This window comes from Myxine glutinosa, chromosome 6, assembly GCF_964187855.1.
Source record: "Myxine glutinosa chromosome 6, kmMyxGlut1.1, whole genome shotgun sequence".
NCBI classification, from domain to species: domain Eukaryota; kingdom Metazoa; phylum Chordata; class Myxini; order Myxiniformes; family Myxinidae; genus Myxine; species Myxine glutinosa.
The window spans coordinates 142,924,619-142,937,512 of record NC_136266.1 but is presented as its reverse complement, the minus strand read 5'-3'; the positions used below and the strand labels follow the sequence as shown (position 1 = coordinate 142,937,512).

General features: G+C 46.1%; 1 protein-coding gene across 2 annotated transcripts in view; it reads left to right on the top strand.

Annotated features, from left to right (window-relative positions):
• Window positions 1-258: 258 nt before the first annotated feature.
• Window positions 259-12,894, top strand: part of PRKCI (protein kinase C iota) — a 76,380-nt gene continuing 63,744 nt past the window's right edge. For both annotated transcript variants that reach the window (XM_078780630.1, XM_078780629.1), the window contains exons 1-3: window positions 259-675; window positions 7,009-7,130; window positions 7,343-7,432. In XM_078780630.1, coding sequence (XP_078636756.1) covers window positions 623-675; window positions 7,009-7,130; window positions 7,343-7,432 — 265 coding nt within the window. In that variant the 5' untranslated portion in view covers window positions 259-622. The remainder of the gene's footprint in view (window positions 676-7,008; window positions 7,131-7,342; window positions 7,433-12,894) is intronic.

The window sequence follows — 12,894 nt, the reverse complement described above, 5'->3', positions numbered from 1 at the left end:
ACTGCCTTTCAATTGGCCTAAAGTTTTGGAGACCTGGATTTGGACCGTGCCACTTTTGACTTACGATCCCACAGAAAGGGGGATTCTCATATAACAATAAACTTACATCTGTTGTTAAAAGTAAAAATGTGTTTCACATTTTAAATGAATGAATGAATATAGTTTAGTTTAGGATAAGTTAGACCGAAATAAACAAGTGTCGGAAATAAAAACGAGGAAATAAATACCATTGATAAAAACTTACACCCCTTCGCTGGGAGACAAAATGAGACGAGCAAGGAAATAATCGGGAGACATTGCGAGTGTGGATTGGAGTGATTTTCAAGATGAACGTGTGATGGATTATTCATTGTCGGGATTATAAAGAGGAACAATCGAGAAAAACTTTTTAAAAGGAAAGAGATTTCGGGTGAATTTGTTGGGGGTACTGATTGGAAGAGTTCTTGCCAGTTGTCATTGCTCGGTGTACTTCTACTGGACTCGAAAGGATTGTTTGTCGCAGGGAGAGGTTTGTTTAAAAGGACTGGGTCACTGACGTGTCGAATAGAGGAGAGAATATTGGTGAAGGAGGAGTGGAGATCGGCAGCAGGGACTGGTACGGTCCGGTGGTGGTACCATCACGATGTCTCAAGTGGAGGAGGGGTCCCGCGTGCGAGTGAAGGCTTACTACAATGGGTGAGACACACTGGACCCCGGTCTGGACACACACTGATGAGCCACACTGGACCCTGGTCTGGATACACATTGATGACGCGCACTAGAGACTGGCACCCGGTCTGCACACACATTGATGACGCGCACTAGAGACTGGCACCCGGTCTGGACACACACTGGACCCTGGTCTGGTCTGGGTACACACTGGATCCTGGTCTGGACACACATTGATGACACGCACTGTACCCTGGTCTGAACACACACTGGACCCTGGTCTGGACACACACTGGACCCTGGTCTGAACACACACTGGACCCTGGTCTGGATACACACTGGACCCTGGTCTGGATACACACTGGACCCTGGTCTGGATACACACTGGACCCTGGTCTGGATACACACTGGACCCTGGTCTGGATACACACTGGACCCTGGTCTGGATACACACTGGACCCTGGTCTGGATACACACTGGACCCTGGTCTGGATACACACTGGACCCTGGTCTGGATACACACTGGACCCTGGTCTGGATACACACTGGACCCTGGTCTGGATACACACTGGACCCTGGTCTGGATACACACTGGACCCTGGTCTGGATACACACTGGACCCTGGTCTGGATACACACTGGACCCTGGTCTGGATACACACTGGACCCTGGTCTGGATACACACTGGACCCTGGTCTGGATACACACTGGACCCTGGTCTGGATACACACTGGACCCTGGTCTGGTCTGGATACACACTGGATCCTGGTCTAGACACACATTGATGACATGCACTGTACCCTGGTCTGAATACACACTGGACCCTGGCCTGGACACCCACTGGACCCTGGTCTGGATACACACTGGACCCTGGTCTGGTCTGGATACACACTGGATCCTGGTCTGGACACACATTGATGACAAGCACTGGACCTTGGTCTGGACACACATTGATGACACGCACTGGACCCCGGTCTGGACACACATTGATGACAAGCACTTGACCCTGGTCTGGACACACATTGATGACAAGCACTGGACCCTGGTCTGGACACACATTGATGACACACACTGCACCCAAGTCTGGACACACATTGACGACACGCACTGGACCCCGGTCTGGACACACATTGATGACAAGCACTTGACCCTGGTCTGGACACACATTGATGACAAGCACTTGACCCTGGTCTGGACACACATTGATGACAAGCACTGGACCCCGGTCTGGACACACACTAGACCCCGGTCTGGACACACACTGGACCCCGGTCTTGACACGCGTTGATGACACACACTGGACCCCGGTCTGGACACACATTGATGACAAGCACTGGACCCTGATCTGGACACACATTGATGACAAGCACTGGACCCTGGTCTGGACACACATTGATGACACGCACTGGACCCTGGTCTGGACACACATTAATGACAAGCACTGGACCCCGGTCTGGACACACATTGATGACAAGCACTGGACACACATTGATAAGCACTGGACCCTGATCTGGACACACATTGATGACAAGCACTGGACCCTGGTCTGGACACACATTGATGACACACACTGCACCCAAGTCTGGACACACATTGACGACACGCACTGGACCCCGGTCTGGACACACATTGATGACAAGCACCTGACCCTGGTCTGGACACACATTGATGACAAGCACTGGACCCTGGTCTGGACACACATTGATGACAAGCACCTGACCCTGGTCTGGACACACATTGATGACAAGCACTGGACCCTGGTCTGGACACACACTGGACCCCGGTCTGGACACGCGTTGATGACACACACTGGACCCCGGTCTGGACACACATTGATGACAAGCACTGGACCCTGGTCTGGACACACATTGATGACAAGCACTGGACCCTGGTCTGGACACACATTGATGACACGCACTGGACCCTGGTCTGGACACACATTAATGACAAGCACTGGACCCCGGTCTGGACACACATTGATGACAAGCACTGGACACACATTGATGACAAGCGCTGGACCCTGGTCTGGACACACATTGATGACAAGCACTGGACCCTGGTCTGGACACACATTGATGAGACACATACTGGACCCTGGTCTGGATACACACTGCACCCTGGTCTGGACACACATTGATGACATGCACTGGACCCTGGTCTGGACACACATTGATGACAAGCACTGGACCCTGGTCTGGATACACACTGGACCCTTGTCTGGACACACATTGATGACGCACACTAGAGACTGGCACCCGGTGTAGACACACATTGATGAGACACATACTGGACCCTGGTCTGGATACACACTGGATCCTGGTCTGGACACACATTGATGACACGCACTGGACCCTGGTCTGGACACACATTGATGACAAGTAATGGACCCCGGTCTGGACACACATTGATGACACGCACTGGACCCGAGTCTGGACACACATTGACGACACGCACTGGACCCTGGTCTGGACACACATTGATGACATGCACTGGACCCCGGTCTGGACACACATTGATGACAAGCACTTGACCCTGGTCTGGACACACATTGATGACAAGCACTGGACCCTGGTCTGGACACACATTGATGACAAGCACTGGACCCTGGTCTGGACACACACTGGACCCCAGTCTGGACACACACTGGACCCCAGTCTGGACACACATTGATGACAAGCACTTGACCCTGGTCTGGACACACATTGATGACAAGCACTGGACCCCGGTCTAGACACACATTGATGACAAGCACTGGACCCTGATCTGGACACACATTGATGACAAGCACTAGACCCTGGTCTGGACACACATTGATGGCAAGCACTGGACCCTGGTCTGGACACACATTGATGACAAGCACTGGACCCCAGTCTGGACACACATTGGTGACAAGCACTGGACCCTGGTCTGGACACACATTGATGACAAGCACTGGACCCTGGTCTGGACACACATTGATGACAAGCACTGGACCCTGGTCTGGACACACATTGATGACAAGCACTGGACCCTGGTCTGGACACACATTGATGACAAGCACTGGACCCTGGTCTGGACACACATTGATGACAAGCACTGGACCCTGGTCTGGACACACATTGATGACATGCACTGTACCCTGGTCTGGACACATTTATGACAAGCACTGGACCCTGGTCTGGACACACATTGACATGCACTAGACCCCAGTCTGGACGCACATTGATGAGACACATACTGGACCCCAGTCTGGATACACACTGGACCCCATTCTGGATAAACACTGGACCACAGTGTGGACACACACTGATGAGTCACACTGGACCCAGTCTGGACACACACTTGAGCCCGGTATGGCCACTCATTGATGACACACACTGTACCCTGGTTTGAACACACACTACACTCTGGTCTGGACACACACTGGACCCTGGTCCAGACACACACTGATGAGACACATACTGGAACCCGGTCTATATACACACTGGACCCTAGTCTGGACACACACTAATGGGACACATACTGGAGCCTGGTCTGGATACACACTGGACCCTGGTCTGGACACACACTAATGGAACACATACTGAACCCGGTCTGGATACACACTGGACCCTGGTCTGGACACACACTAATGGGACACATACTGGAACCTGGTCTGGATACACACTGGACCCTGGTCTGGACACACACTGATGAGACACATACTGGACCCTGGTCTGGACACACACTGATGAGACACATACTGGATCCGGTCTGGACACACACAACCCCGGTCTAGCATCGTCGAAGATCAGGACTGTGTGGATAACTTGTACTCTCAAATTCCTTGTCCCTCCTCGACTCGGTCGGTAATACTCCCTTTACCCTTACTTCCATTCATTGTAGAACCTCACAAGCTCGATCGGTGTTTGTTACAATTTGTTATACACAACATTGAGGGGGTTGACTCCCATTAGATGGTGGATTAAAGATCCCGCAATCAACGAAGAGCAGGCGAGTCATTGCCAGCACCCCAAACAAAATTCCAAACATCCTCCTCTGCCTCCTGCTGGGAAGGCAAAGCAGGTTGTGCAATCCTTCGCTGTGAGACTGTTTTGACAACACTGAACCTATACTTTTGGGTAGATATAGATAGATAGGTAGGTAGATATGGCAAGAGATGATCAACTCTACGTGATTCTCCCGTTTGTGGGCGTTGGCTTTGCCACCTCATCACCTGTTTGTAATCGTGACAAATTATGTGACTCAGGTTGATGGATTGCATCTGTTTTCAGGAAAAACAACCATGGCAAGCCATTATTATTGACCATCATTATCATTGCGCTTGTATCGCTTTAGCGACAACTGGCCCTGACCTAATAAGGGGCCACTTCTGTGGGTCACTGACTCGGAACTGAACCCGAGCTCGCGCTCATTTGGTGCCGAGTGGTGGGTTTCCAACTGCCAGTCGTGGTATGATGGCACACTTACCATGTCATACATAGGTAGTGCTGGAACTAGATCTCTGTGTGTTGACTGCATCCGAGGCAAGACTTGAGCAAGTGCAGTTGTCCGCACATGGCCCGATTGGCAATCTACTACATATTGCATAAACTCCTTTTATAGGCGACACATTGATTTTGAAAGTAGTGCTGGCATGATGGCCTAGCGGTACGCACATTCGTCTCTAAGCTGTCTAGTCCAGCCTGTGTTTGAATCCCGACTGCTATCAACGGCCGTCCTGGTGTTTCACAGGCAGGGTAATTCATCACTGTGCGTGTGGCCGTCCCTCGGATGACCGTTAAGCTGGGCGCCCTGTCTGCCAGAATTTGGTGCTGAACGTTAAAGATCCAATGATGTCCTTTGTGCGAAGATTAGACGATTTATCATCACCACAGTGAACAAATTACAAATTCCTGCCATAACCTACAGAGGGCACTGCGTCAGATGCACAGCATGCAAAGGAAGAAGTTTTGAAAATGTGGAAACATAATCATCCACTCACGGTATGAAGTGAATTATAAATTGAACTAACTGGTGACTTACAGGGTGTTTCAAAAAGAGTGATACAACTTCAAACGTTTATTTACAAAGAAACAGAATCCTCAAGAACGTGAACCAAACATTTCTTGAAAGCTTATGACATGGTATTTTCTATCACTGATTGTTATTGCAGTAAGTTACTGCTAGAGTTCGTGAGAGCCCAAGGTCTGAATTTGGCATTTACGCAAAATCTTTGTAATTGACGTTCTCGATGTGTGCGGTTCAGACAGGCATTGATCCTGACTCCAGAGTTCTGTCCAACTTTCCTGTAGGTCTCAGATGGTTCTGAACCCCCCCCCAGAAAATGTTCTTGTGGTTGTTGGTGACACCGTTCAAGTGGAAATGGGCTTCATAACTGAACCACATCAGGTTGATCCAGTTCGGGTACCGCTCCATCCTGTCACTGAGCCAACTGGCACATATTAAGTCTCCTTCTCATGTCATCTTGACTCAGTTATGCCTAATAGTGATGATGTATGGGAAAAGCTTCAGTTTCTTAGTGAGGATACGCCAGACTGATGTTGGTTTGATCCCTAGCTCCTGGGAGCGCCGGCGGTGGGACTTCTTGCGACTGTCCACTGCAGAATCCCGCATGGCGTCGATGTTGGCTTGGCTCTTGGTTACTGATGCTGGCCTGCCACTGTCGCCCTTGCTCGTGTTGTAACTCGGTGGGTCAAAAAACAAAGAAATGGCAGGAAGTCAAAGTTGTATCAATCTTTTTGAAACGCTCTGTATATCGGTAACTTCTGTGCAATAGCAGGAGGTAACTAGAACGTCACTTGGTGGAGCGCACACCTCTGCGAGGCTGAACAGTTTGTTTTGTTTCCCACTGATAGGCTTGACGTGATAGGCTGCTTCTGGACCTTAACCAAAATCTAATCGGCTTGTTCTTGTCACCTACCTAACTCATCCACCAAGTTTTGTCATAACCCATACACAACTTTTTTAAATATCATGCTATATATTGTTTTTGGCCCTACCTCTCAATGGTGAAGAATCACATTGAAATTAAAATATTCTAATATCTGGATCGAGATCTGGATCTTCACCAAAGTCGAATAATTCGACCTTGTCACACACCCAAATTGTCCACCAAATTTCATCTGAATCCATGCATAACTTTTTGAGATATCTTGCTCACAGACAGACAGACAGACACAGACAGACAGGAGTGAAAACATATCTACAACTCCGTCCACCTTTGGTAGAGGTAAATATATTTGCTTCTTTATTATGTAGACATGTTTGTTATTATTGTGTGTGTGTGTGTGTGTGTGTGTGTGTGTGTGTGTGTGTGTGTGTGTGTGTGTGTGTGTGTGTGTGTGTGTGTGTGTGTGTGTGTGTGTGTGTGTGTGTGTAGGGACATTCTGATAACAAATGTGGAACCAGGAAAGAGTTTTTCTGACCTTTGCACGGATATTCAAGAGATGTGTGAGTTTGCCACCGAGCAAGTGTTCACCATGAAGTGGGTCGATGAGGAAGGTGGGTTTCTTTCGGTCTAAAGGCGCGGACGATTTTACACCTGCTGTCAATTGTAACGTCGGGTTTGTCCAGATTGTGCGAAAACTACATGTTGTGTAGGACGCTATCACGTTTGTTCCAACTCGATGTTGATGCCGCTCCCCACTCCCCCTTTCCCCACCACCAACACTCCACCCACCCACCGCCATCCTCGCATCATCTCTCATTTCTAGGAGACCCTTGCACGATTTCATCCCAGATGGAGCTGGACGAGGCCTTCCGTCTCTACGAACTCAATAAGGACTCTGAGATGATCATACATGGTGAGAACCTCAACCAAGTAATTGTAGTTTTGGTGGGAGAGATTGTGCTCTTTTGCAGCCACACTAATGATGCATCAACTGACTTAACCAGACTCGGTGGCGTAATGGTTAGAGCAGGGGTTCCCAACCTTTTTTGTGTTATGGCCCCCTTGGCTCCCAGAGCACATACCCAGCACCCCCTCCCTTTCGCAGGGGTCGAGCGGCAGAGGCCGTGTTAGCAGGCTAGGGGGTCTGGGGGCATGCCCCCCAGAAATTTTTTGATTTCTAGATGCTCTCTCGTGCATTCTGAGAGGTGTTTTTTCCTTTAATTGGCTATTTTGTTTGTATGAGAATTGGTAAATTATTACACAGAAAATGAGGAATTCCAAGCAGCCAACATGAACATTTAGTTCCATAGTTTTTTTCTGTTCCTTACTGGCTCCCAACTACATCGGTTTTGGAAGAAGCAAACAAAGCAACGTCGTTCGAATGATGCATGTGTGATATGAGATTTTAATATCATCAGAAGCAACATTATGGACAGCATAAAATAGAACTGTCACACAAGAAAACAGTATGAAAAGGTTCCAAATCAAGAACATGTGAAAACTAAAAACCTCTGTTGTGTCTGTATTTAACGCAGCGTGTTATAATCTCACAAAAAGAAACTCAATTTGACAACAACTCAGGTAATCAAAATTAGGGACGTGGTGCATGCACCGTAAAAGTGAATTAAAAACTCAGTGGGATGGCTGAAATTGCATTTTAGCTACCAATTGGGGTAGCCGTGGTTGAGTCACAGGCAGGGCACAGCGGAGGTCATCTTCCATGTGGAGCCGATTACGCTGTTTCGATTTGATATTCAACAGCGCGGAAAACCCCGCTTCGCAGAGATAGGTAGATGAGAATGGCAGAAGCACCCGGATAGCTATCTGGCTGATATTAGGGTAGCGACCCATTCCCACCCAAAACTCCGTCAAGCTCTTCTCTTCGAATGTGTCTTTGGCAAATGAATCGTTTCGGAGATCCAGGAATTCATCTTGCATTGTCTCCGGCAAATTAGCCCATGGTGCCCCGAGAAATACACCATGGCCCCCAGGTTGGGAACCACGGGGTTAGAGCATCCGTTCCGATTCTGGGAGGTCGGTGATTCAAACCCTGACCAATTTGTAGCAAAGACTATTAAAATGCTACATGTTGCTTCCCTGCTTGACTCTCGGGATTTAGAAGGATGGAGCACGGACAAACAACCATAAGTTGGCAATATTCGTGCAGGATTTGATGGGCCTAAAGGCCTTCTCCTGCAATGAAGTTCCTTGGAAGGGAACTCGTTTGACAAGTGGTGGTTCAGAACAGAACATCGCTCCTGAATATTATTTGGGTTTAGTTTGTCACAAAAATTGTCTTTTTTTTTGGCTATTTCCCAATTCAGATTGTGTTATAATGTTGCAAATTGTGTGAATATTTTTAACAGAATTACTTGGTTATCTTTTTGAGACTTTAGTTCCAACATTGCAATTTTTTGCAAGATTATAATCTGCTTTCTACAAAGCAACAACTTGTGACGTGCTTGTCGCAGGATGGGAGCCTCCCTCATTGGCCGTTGGTTGTGAGACCAATTTTTATTTACGATATGTAATCCCACTTGGAATGAGAATGCCAAGGCTGCTCTAATAGGGTTTATGGTGCTGCTTTGGGATTGTTCCAGGACACTTGCTGTAATTATACATATCAGAGATGTCTTGATTTTACCTGAAACCTCTTCGGGATTGCACACACGGGATTGGTCAGTGTTATGTGATGCATCATGAAGTGAAGGTGGATTGGTTGAGCACTGTGCTGAACTGTGTAACTGTGTGAAGCGAGAATTGCATTAATGTAGCAATTATGTAGAAAATGATTGGGGTCACCACCACATCATCCTGATATGTGAATACAACACGACTGCTAAGATTCTCCGGTTTATAGGTAAGGTAGGTATTGTGCTGCAATTGTGAAAATTTCTCATTAGATCCCTGAGTTGTGCACGCGTGTCCGACAGGATGGTGCAGAGGTGGTGCACTTATCTTTGAGTAGTCTTGTTTGCGTTAGATTCTGGACCCAACTATAAACGGTTGAACTGTTGTATCACAAGCAGGGTCTTGCCTCACAAAGTATGCAGACCTTGGGGTGTATGTTGAGCTGGGTATCCGGTTTGCTAGAATTAGTTTGTGGATGATAAAGATCCAACGGTGTCATTCGCAAGGAATAAGCAAGTTGTTGTCGGCACTTTGAACAAATTCCAAAATCCTACCGAAATTTTCTCTTGCCAACTTGCACTTTGCGAGTGTAGCAAGTATGCCAAATATCCTTCTGCATGAGTTGAGGGAGGCCTTTGTCCTCCAATGCAGGGTGGGTGTGTGTGTGTGTGTGTGTATGTATGTGTGTGTGTGTGTGTGTGTGTGTGTGTGTGTGTGTGTGTGTGTGTGTGTGTGTGTGTGTGTGTGTGTGTGTGTTGTTGGTTGATATCTTCATAATTTGGGTTGTAGAAGGTCGAATGGAGTCCTCCCAGGACTCAAGTATCCCACCCCTGCTTCGGTGAAGGATTGCGATTCATGGGCTAAGTTGTGAAGTTGTGTTGTTCTCAGAGTTTTGATGCACAGGTGCACTTAGCTTTGAGTCTCTTTTCCACATCATCCTGAAATTGGCATTTCAGGATCGTCACTGAGCCCCGTACAGCCTCCAACTACAGTTCGTTTGTGGTAATATTCTCAGGGATGGTTTTTAAAATATCAGTAACGTTCTTCTTTATCATTTCCGTTGCCCCAATTATCACTAATACAATTTTGGCGCTCTTCAGCTTCCAGGATCTTTTCACTTCATTCTTGAGGTCTTGGTATTTGGTTATTTTCTTGATTTCTGTGTTATTTAGGCTAAAATCGCTATCAGCAATGCTGTCTTTTCCTTTTTGTTCTTGAGTACTGTGTCCAGACGCAATGCTTTGTTTTCTATGTTCAGGCTCGATGGAATCATCAGGTCATACATGAGCAGTATGTCCTTGTTTTCATTGATTGCCCTTGGTTCATGTCTCCATGAGTTTTGTGGAACTGGGATATTGAAATTTCTGCAGATGTGCCATTGGATTACTCTACATATCTTGATGTGCCGTTGGGTGTACAGCTGCTCTGACATGAGTTTGTTTTTTTTACATCGCAATAGGAGGTGACTCATGCTTTTTGTTTATGTCTTGCAGAATCTACACTTGTCTGTCTGTCTCAATCCTGCCATCTCTTTAAAGCTTTTGTTGTAGTGTCCTTGATCTTGGGCATTGATAATGATTCGTTCGCCATCCCACTTCTTAGCCATTCCAGTAATCCTTCTTTGTCTATCTCCAATCTGTGCAGCTTTTTTATATTTCCTGCTCTTTTGTTTTTCTTCCAGTTATCACTATATATCCACTGGTATTTCATCTTGTATTTTTCTTTTGCCTTTTTTGCAATCGTTGTGGCTGTATTTGTTGCTGTTTCGGTTTGGTGTGTGACATTTTCTAGTGCACCTGTTTTTGAAAGTTTTTTTGCAAGGTGAGTGGGAGATACCTTTTCTGGTTTGTTTTGTTCATGCTTAAATACACAAATTGTATTCAGTAGTCTTTTGAGCTTTTCACGTACTCTGCTAATCCAACAGTCGTTGCTCTGTGCACTTGATTGAGTTCCATCAGGCCGCCACTTCCTTCTTTCCTCATCAGGTACATTCTTGGGATGCACTGATTTTTGTCGACCATTTTGTGGATAGTGAGGAGTTTCCTTGTTTTGATATCTAGCTTTTTGAAATCCGCTTGTTGCCAGTTTACCATTCTGCAGCTGCATTGGATCACTGTTATTGCTAGTTGGTTTATGGCTTTAATTTTGTTTCCTGGGGTGAGATATGTTTTCAGGATCAACCTCGTTCTACGCAAGTATTCTTTGGTAACTGTTTTGTCCATTTATATGCCTCTGCCGACGAAGTCGCCGGAGGCATTATGTTTTCAGGTTGTCCATCCATCTGTCCGTCCGTGATAGGTTTTCATGATAGGACAACTTGGAACGGCTGAAGGGATCTTAGTCAAACTTGGTGCAGGTATGTCTAATGAGGTAAAGATGAACTGATTGGATTTTGGGGTCACAGGGTCAATGGCCAGAGGTCATGTTAGGTAAAAATCCTGTTACCACAATAACTTGTGAAGCAGTGATGGGGTTCTGGCCAAAGTTGGTACAAGTTTGTATTATGATGCAAAGATGAACTTATTACATTTTGGGGTCAAGGTCAAAGTCTGCAAGAGGTCTATAACTGGACAACAACTGAAGGGACAAATTAAAACTTGGTACAGGTATGTATAATGATGTAAAGATTACCTGATTAGATTATGGGGTTGAGAGGTCAAATGTCAGACGTCCCGTCAGGTTAAAAAAAAGATTACCGAGCTAACTTGTGAACCAGTCGTGGGATTTTCACTGAATTTGGTATAATTATATATTATGATGCAAAGATAAACTGATTCGATTTTAGGGTAAAGAGGTCAAAGAGGTCATGTTGAGTTATAATTACTTCGTTACCACGATAACTTAAGAAGATCTTAAGAAGAAGAAGAAGGGATCTTAGTCATACTTGGTGCAGGTATGTATAATGACGTAATGATGAACTGATTAGATTTTGGGGTCATGCGGTAAAAGGTCAGAGTTCATGTTGAGTAAAATTTATGTTGCCAAGCCAACTTGTGAACAAATGATGGGATTTTGAGCAAATTTGGCATAAGTATATATGATGCAAAGATGAACTGATTGGATTATGGCATCAAGAGGTCAAAGGTCAGAGGTCATGTCAGATTAAAATGTGATAACTTGAGAACAGCTGAATGGATTTAAATCAAACTTGGTACAAGTATTATAATGATGTAATAATGTGGGTGGAGGCATATCGGTCGACGGCGAAGAGTGTTGTTCTAGTTTATGACAAATTTGGTGGCCCTCTTCTACTCCAAGGTATTTGAAAGATGCTTCGTTGTCTAGCTCTTGTATTGTTGCATTTAGGTCATTTAGGTGTTGCATTTATTATTGTTGTTGTTGTTGCATTATTGTTGCATTTAGGTCACAACATTTAGGTGTTGATTTTATTTATGTTGTCCGTTTTTGTTGGACTGCATTGCATGAATATGCACTTGGCACACTTATTCAGGCAAATTTCCATTTGGATGTCTTCTGAGAACCATTTCACTAATTTTTGATGTTCTGCAAATTTTTCGTCGTTCGGTGGAGTTTTAAGTCATCCATATACAGTAGATGCGTCACCTTTCCTGTTTCTTTAGATGTTCTTTTATTGCATGTTAGAGTGTATCTGTGTCCCTGCTCATTAATGAGCTTACTTGGTGGGCCCAGGGCCAGGCAAACCAGGAGTGGGAAAGGCTGTCTCGTCTCCATGTCATAGCTTTACTCCTGGTATTTCAATCTTTCCTTCTGAGTGCTGCAGGA